Here is an 8719-nt window from a genome sequence, read left to right on the forward strand (position 1 = left end):
ATTCATCCATGAAGAGAACACCTCTCCAGATGTGCCAGATGCCATCGAATGTGAGCATTTGCCCACTTAAGTCGGTTACGACGACGACCTGCAGTCAGGTCGAGACCCCGATGAGGATGACGAGCATGCAGTTGAGCTTCCCTGAGATGGTTTCTGACAGTTTGTGCAGTAATTCTTTGGTTATGCAAACCGATTGTTGTAGCAGCTGTCCGGGCGGTTGGTCTCAGACGATCTTGGAGGTGAAGATGCTGGATGTGGAGGTCCTGGGCTGGTGTGGTTACACGTGGTCTGCGGTTGTGAGGCCGGTTGGATGTACTGCCAAATTCTCTGAAACGCCTTTGGAGACGGCTTATTGTAGAGAAATGAACATTCAATTCACCGGCAACAGCTCTGGTGGACATTCCTGCAGTCAGCATGCCAATTGCACGCTCCCTCAAAACTTGCGACATCTGTGGCATTGTGCTGTGTGATAAAACTGCACATTTTAGAGTGGCCTTTTATTGTGGCCAGCCTAAGGCACACCTGTGCAATAATCATGCTGTCTAATCAGCATCTTGATATGCCACACCTGTGAGGTGGATGGATTATCTCTGCAAAGGAGAAGTGCTCACTAACACAGATTTAGACAGCTTTGTGAACAATATTTGAGAGAAATAGGCCTTTTATGTACATAGAAAAAGTCTTAGATCTTTTTGCCCCCATGAAAAATTTGTTCAGTGTAGTTGATTTAGCTTTGGATTTGTTTGGATTTGTTTGGACACTGTCTAAAGTAGATGTATAAAACACACTCTCTGAATCAAGCTGCTGTTCTGAATGCCTTGTTTGTGTGATATTGCCTAAATACATTATTGTACATAGCGATGATGAAAATGTCTAATATAGTATGATACATGCTGACCAAAGAGTCACATGTCCACTCAACAGTGCCATAAAATAAGCATTTAAGTAAATCCATAAAAAGTGGACCTGCCTGTGCTGGCCTGCAGCGAGGTGAGCTCGATCAATGCCACTTCGTAGAACATCTTCTCCGCCTGAATGAACTGCAGAGCTTTCCCATCTGATTTTATACGGGTGAAGGATTAGACATGCTTGTCACCAGGGATAGTTTCTTGTTATGATCGCACACATCGCCCAATTACTCAAGCTCAGTGAAATCCTGATTTGTTCAGCTGCTAGCATCACAAGACCATATAAAACTGGTGTTCACTGAACCATTAATGTATCATATTTATAAACAGAAAAACAGTCTTTTTTAAAACAGGGCCGGATTAACATAAGGGCTAGGCGGGGCTGAAGCCCCAGGGCCCGCAGATTGAGGTGATTGGCTGTGGAGGAAAGGAAAATTAGACCTAGAATTGATTGGCCATCGGGAGCACCGGAGCTTTTCCCAGTTTGCCGATTGCCGAAATCCCACCACACCCCCACATATTAGTGTCTGCGCTATTTCAGTCCAAAAGATATGAGCGATTAAAATGTCTTTGTATGCTACTTGTAGTTGTGGGTATCTTTTAATCGCCTCGGCTTTACTGTAGCACATGGGAAACAAACACTAATAGCCAAGTGATGAAACAGCACTAAGTTATCTGATTAAACCGTGCAGCGCAAGAGACCAGCTGGACCACACCGGACCGGTTTCTACCGCCGGCACAGCGCTGACAACGACTGCAGCTCGCCGCTCTATTGAAGTGACAATAAGCAGCGCTTGCCCATTATTCCACACACGACACTTAGGCTATATTTGAACAGTAAAGTCTCTGTGGTGAAGCTAGCGGAAACCAGATTGAACAGCACCAACCATATGTAAACTGAAGTGTAGAGGTAAACTGTACAAAACTGTAAATAAGCAATTTAATCCACAGCACCACACCTAGGCTATTTAACATGCATTTACTGACACTGTAGATAATCGGTTAATTATATTTATTATTAATGTCACAAAAATTGTAATAGGATACTTATAGCCTATTAAATATTGGTTCAAATAAAGGCAATTTTTTATAAAGGTTTACTAATAGTTAACTCTGGATTCAAGAATTAGCTTTTCATTAGGGCAACTACAAAGGACAATTTAATAGTTCTAATAAACTTTAACTGCAGAAAAATATGAATTCAATAATTAAGAGCTTCCGATATAATCGAATATTAAAGCAGCACTATGCAACTTTTGGCGCTCTAGCGGTTAATAAACAGAACTGCATACATCCCGCGGAAGAACATTCCAACTGGAGCTACTTCTCTAAGTTTATGTCTATGGCAATTCACGCAGGTATGTGTTCCTCCGCAGAGGCGACGACCCGACCAGGCTACAATAGTCCAAATAGAAGTACTTATTATAAGTGTACCGTAGCGATTCGGAATAAGACAAAAACGCGGTTTGGAAGATTAAATCATGATGTACTCATTATACACATTTTGCTAATTTTGAACACAGAAAAAGTTACATAGTGCTGCTTTAATATTGTTAAATGCATTTTAAGTACTCAAAACTATAATTTGTTTTTGTCCATTATTTATTAATAAATAAATTTTTCCAATTGCCCTAACTCCAGCAAAACATTTATGGGGGACTGTATGGGCCAGATGGGCTGAATTTTAGCACCAGTCCAGCCCTGATGATTCTCCTCTTCTAGGGCCAGAAAGAAGACCTTCTAATAATACAACTATTTAAACTAAACTCCTTAAGGCAGCTGTATAAGCTCAAAAGTTGTTGCTGCTTCTGGAAACCTGTTTGCTTTGACTTCATATATCTGGTGTTAATGTATTTATTCTTTTAATGTGTTGCCTGGAATATTTAGTGTGCACATTGTATCTCTGTGTTGGAGATAAAAAAAAATAAAAAATTATTCCTGTTGTAGAAAATGTTGTGGCACCAAGGTAGGCTACTATGAAAAACCGCTTGGGTTTGCAACCACTATTCTAGCTCAAGGCCTGTGTGATATTTTGATTGGTTGGTGTTTATCACCTTCTTTTTTTCGTTCTATAGAAAGACACAAAGCTTGTGGCCGTTCTTTAAATAGTGACTAAAGAGTTTGTTCAGTGTTTTCAAAGGCATGCCATTACAATCTCAGTGTAAGAACATAATATTTGCTCTTAACAAGTGTCATTACGAAAACCTGGCCAGCAAGAAAAAAGTTCTTAAAATAGCCATGAATGACCCAGATAATGGCAGGATTTGTTATTTGTATGTGCGGGAACTTGCATAGTTCTCGCACATACAAATCTTCAAGTAGTCAAGAAATGCATACTTTTATTCAGAAAGGACGCATTAAATGTATTAAAAGCAACAGTAAAGACATTTACGTTACATTACATTTAGTCATTTAGCAGACGCTTTTATCCAAAGCGACTTATAAATGAGGACAATAGAAGCAAATAAAACCAACAAAAGAGCAATAATATGTAAGGGCTGCAACAAGTCTCGCTTAGTCTAACACAGTAAACGTAGCAAGTTTTTTTATATAATAAATAAAAAGAAAACAAGTCGAACGAATAGAAAAAGAATAGAGAACGCTAGTATTAGAAGGTCATTTTTTATAATCAATAAAAAGAAAACAAGTCGAACAAATAGAAAAAGAATAGAGAACGCTAGTATTAGAGAGCCATTTTTTATAATAAATAAAAAGAAAACAAGTCGAAAGAATAGAAAAAGAATAGAGAACGCTAGTATTAGAAGGTACTTTTTATAATAAATAAAAATAAAACAAGTACAGGTGCATCTTAATAAATTAGAATGTCGTGGAAAAGTTCATTTATTTCAGTAATAGAATAGAAAAAGAATAGAGAACGCTAGTATTAGAAGGTAATTTTTTTTAAAGAAATTCATAATGTTACAAACGGTTTTTATTTTAAGTAAATGCTGCCCTTCTGAAAAAATGTATTACGATTTCCACAAATATTAAGTATGCACAACAACAAACAGCACACGTTTTCAACATATTTAATGATTCTGGAGCAGAAAATCAGCATATTAGAATGATTTCTGAAGGATCATGTGACACTGAAGCCTGGAGTAATTATGCTGAAAATTCAGCGTTGCCATCACAGAAATAAATTACAATTTAAAATATATCAAAATAGAAAACAGCTATTTTAAGTCATAATATTTCAGAATATTACTGTTTTTACTTTTTTTTCTTTTTGCCTTGGTGAGCAAAATAGACTTTTTTCAAAAACATTTAAAAATCTCACTGACCCCAAACTTGTATATACAGTGGGGCAAAAAAGTATTTAGCCAGCCACCAATTGTGCAAGTTCTCTCACTTAAAAAGATGAGAGAGGCCTGTAATTTTCATCATAGGTATACCTCAACTATGAGAGACAAAATGAGAAAAAAATATCCAGAAAATCACATTGTAGGATTTTTAAAGAATGAATTGGTAAATTCCTCTGGAAAATAAGTATTTGGTCACCTACAAACAAGCAAGATTTCTGGCTCTCACAGACCTGTAACTTCTTCTTTAAGAGGCTCCTCTGTCCTCTGTTTAGTTTCTAAGTTTTTCTTTTTCTTTTTTTAGTGATTGCTTATATTAAGGTCCCTAATCATGGCTCTCTGAGATTTCATCCATTTTAAAAACAGTAAATCACTTATAAAAGTAGAAGCACACTTCAGGTATCATTTATGCCAGTGCCACAAACTGTGCAGGATGAATAGCATACCTAACTTTAATAGGTATTAAATATCAAAACCGTGATATTTGTATTTTGGGGTGAACTATCTCTTTCATGTGTTTATACAGTATGTTATATAGAGTGTAATTATGTGATTCGTTTTTTTAGTAGCTTGCGACGTTTGATCTGCTGTGCATCTCATTGTAAGCAGTGCTAAGTTACAGAACGATGCCCCTATTAAAATGATCTTTTCCACGAATGAGCAGCATATTCCCAGGTGTCCCGAGCATATTTTTAGATCCCAGCTGGCTGTGGAACATCTGAATTTGCTGACTAACAGCATGGGGATCAGTTTGAAAGCAATAAATCTATTTGTGGTTCATGTGATGCTAACCCCTGAATTAGCTGTGGAGGAGAGACCAGGAACTAATGTATTCTGCATTGATTTTGTAATCATTTTTGCTGTTCAGTTAGCATTGCCTTCCGCTCCATCCGATTAAAAGCCTGTGTCCTAATGCTTCATATTTTAGAAATACTGCTTAATATACAGTATATATTCAGTCAGTGCCAGTCATTGAGACACTATTATAGTTGTTATTTTTTATATATTTATTTTTCCATTTTCATTTTCATTTTACTTTAGCTTTAGTATTTTTTTTGTTACCTTTTCTTTTTATTAGCTTTTCCCCTCACATCTCTACATAGTTTTTATTCATTTCTATTTTATATTTAGTTATTTTAAGTACATCAAGTTAATAAATATAAATAATAAACGTTGCCTTGGCAACTAGCTGAAACAAAATAAGGTAAAGTTTTTATACTCTATTTCATTATTTTATTTTATTCATTTATTTATTAGCAACATATGGTATAAGTTCTATTTTAACTTCAATAACCCTGTGGTAAGAATTGTATATTTAGATTCAATTGAGTTTTATATATGAAATATATAACAGCTGGTCCCAAGGTGATTTTAATGAATATATGAAGTCATTCCACTTTTAATATTTTATTATCTAACACAATGACACAGATTTAATTTTGGCTGAAGCGTACAAAATATGTTTTTGGCATTCCCCGTGTACAACTCAAAAGAGGTGAATACTAGGGGTGCCAACTCTAAGTTTATATTTGTCAGTTATGCAGCTTCAAATCTCAGATATGCAGCACAGCAATTTTAAAGAGCAGCAACTAAAAATAAGTTGTAGATGCTAGCTTTAGGAATACAGACTGCTCGGAATTTTTTTCTTAATGCACTGCAATGGCAAAGCAGATATGTGCATTAATAATCACTATACCAGCTCTGGTGCTTTAGAGGAAATATGGATGCAGCACTTTATCAACAAATAAATATAGCTGTGTCCTTCTTCTTGGCATGTATATTTCTTAGCATGACTGTGGAAGAAATTTCTATATTTGTATTTCTCGTTGATCCAGAAGTGTCAATCACAGTATGATCACAGCCATTGTATCTACTTACAGTCAGAAAATGAGTACAGTTCTTCTTAAGCAAAGGACTCAATCCATCTGACTTCATACATGTAACTGAACAGATATGACAGCCTGTAAATATAAATATAAATAATATGTTTTTAAGTGGGCTTTGAGAAATGACTGAGTACACTGTTCTCTACAATGAGTGCTTTGGAGGAAGAATATTCACTATATTTGCCAAAGTTTGCAGCATCAAATCTTTCTATTTACACTACCAAAAATTTGAAGTGTGTTTGTCTATTTATTTATTTAGAAAGAAGTCTCCTGCTCACCAAGGCTGCATTTATGTGATCACAAATACAGTAAATACAATAATATTGTGAAATATTACTACACAATGTTTTCAACGTAATGCATTTTAAATATGTAATTTATAATAAAGCTGAATTTTTAAGCAGCAATTACTCCATCATAACCACAATCAATGCATTCAATCAGCTTTTATTGAAGAAAAAATTAAAATAATAAATACACACACACACATTATATATATATATATATATATATATATATATATATATATATATATATATATATATATATATATATGAAGGAAAAAAAGAGAGAATGTTGTCTGAAAAATGCAAACCTCAAGTGCTTCACAAAATAAAAGAATAAACAGAATCTCATAAAAATGTCATGGAGATAATGATTAACCACAAAACAAAACAAAAAATAAAATTAATCAATGGAGTTCAGCAATTTGTATGGAGGAAATAATACAAATTCAAAAAAAAAAAATCAAACTCAGGTGTTTCACAAAGAGCAAACCTCATAAAAACATGTTCAGGAAGTTAAATTTACTAACTTTAAATGTAAAAACAAAATAAATCAGTACAATCAATAAATACATTTTGCATTAAAGGAGACATATTATGCCCCTTTTTACAGTATGTAATATAAGTCTCTGGTGTCCCCAGAATGTGTCTGTGAAGTTTCAGCTCCAGTTTCATACTCCACAGATCATTTATTATATAATTTTGAAAATGCCTATTTTGAGTGGAAGCAAAAACATGCTGTTTTTCTGGCCTGTCTCTTTAAATGCAAATGAGCTGCTGCTCCCCGCCCCCTTTTCCAGAATAGAGCTGCTATTCTCCTACCTGCTAAAAAACATCGGTTTTGGTTCTGATTATCATGTTTATCGTGCTGAAATCATGCGTTTTAAACCATATGCATTTAAACTTCTGATATACGGTTTTCTGAGCGCACACATCCGAAGCACACAGACAGAAAGCGGCTGTCACAGCATGTGAGTACTAAACTAAGTTCTCATTCACACACAAGTTTACGTTAAAAAACAGTTGGTTATGTCTGTGAAGGTAAACATCTGGGAAATAAATTGCATGTTTATTTTAGATCTGTGTGGCAGCAGCAATATACATTAAATCAATAAATCCTCTGCTCTCTTATCTCCTCGGAGGCTGGGACTCTATATATTGTTCTGTGCTCGTCTGTGGAGCCAAAGACAGAACAGTTAGCATGTTTTGCTCAAACTTTCGCCATGGCATTAGAACTAGTACACCGCTTGCGAAAACACAATAATGGCGCCATGGGTGGAACTGGAAACTTACAGAATACAGATTAAGGGGCGGTAATATTATAACGAGGTCCATTTGCCACGTCACCAAGGGAGCGAAATCAGACGCGCTCGTTTTTTCAGACACTTGCAGAAAAAGGCTTCCCAAAACAAAGTTACTGGGTTAATCTTTTTCACATTTCTTTGGTTGGTAGATGCACCGGGGACCTGATTATAGCACTTAATACCTGGAAAAGTCAGATTTTCATGATATGTGTCACGATAAGGGGTTTTGTCTTGGTTCTCTCTGGACTCCATTCCCCATAAACCCCTACCTAGGAACTCATTATTGCACCACACTTGTTTCCTATCAGTGACACAGTCTAGTAAATCAGAATAGTGAGCGATGGCTAAAAACTCTCGAATATGGTTCTCCAATGATTGTGGACCCTGTTTAAGGGCTAATAACATTATTGCCGTGTCCATACCTGGCCAATGTACACTTCTGTAACAACGAGAGAGTAGAGACAGACAACACAGACAGAACATTGGGGTTGATAGACAAGGCTGAGCGTTCAGAGGCAGCCTCCTTGGCTGGGTCGGGACAGGACAACAGTTCACAAACGACCTCCTGGGCCGAAACAAAGCAAGGAGGCTGCCTCTGAACGCTCGGCCTTGTCTATCAACCCGGGATCAGAGGGCCATGGTGGGGAGTGTACATTGGCCAGGTATGGACACGGTAAGAATTTTATTAGCCCTTAAACAGGGTCCACGATCATTGGAGAACCATATTCGAGAGTTTTTAGCCATCGCTCACTATTCTGATTTACCAGACTGTGTCACTGATAGGAAACAGGTGTGGTGCAATAATGAGTTCCTAGGTAGGGGTTTATGGGGAATGGAGTCCGGAGAGAACCAAGACAAAACCCTTATCGTGACAATATGTCACCTTTAAGTAAATTAAGCTTTTTTAAAAGACCATTAGAATGGAAGAAGATTTTTCACATCTTGACAGTATTTTTCTGCAATTTATTTACTCATTATTCTATGATGGTTATTACATTCATGATAACTTTAAAAAAATCCTGTTATATATATATA

General features: G+C 36.2%; 1 protein-coding gene across 1 annotated transcript in view; it reads right to left on the reverse strand.

Annotated features, from left to right (window-relative positions):
• Positions 1-8719, reverse strand: part of LOC107602257 (uncharacterized) — a 63964-nt gene that overhangs the window by 17589 nt on the left and 37656 nt on the right. The window contains exon 2 of the mRNA XM_016294714.1: positions 971-1057. Coding sequence (XP_016150200.1) covers positions 971-1057 — 87 coding nt within the window. The remainder of the gene's footprint in view (positions 1-970; positions 1058-8719) is intronic.

Source organism: Sinocyclocheilus grahami, unplaced genomic scaffold, assembly GCF_001515645.1.
Source record: "Sinocyclocheilus grahami isolate Dianchi unplaced genomic scaffold, SAMN03320097.WGS_v1.1 scaffold323.1, whole genome shotgun sequence".
Lineage (NCBI taxonomy): Eukaryota > Metazoa > Chordata > Actinopteri > Cypriniformes > Cyprinidae > Sinocyclocheilus > Sinocyclocheilus grahami.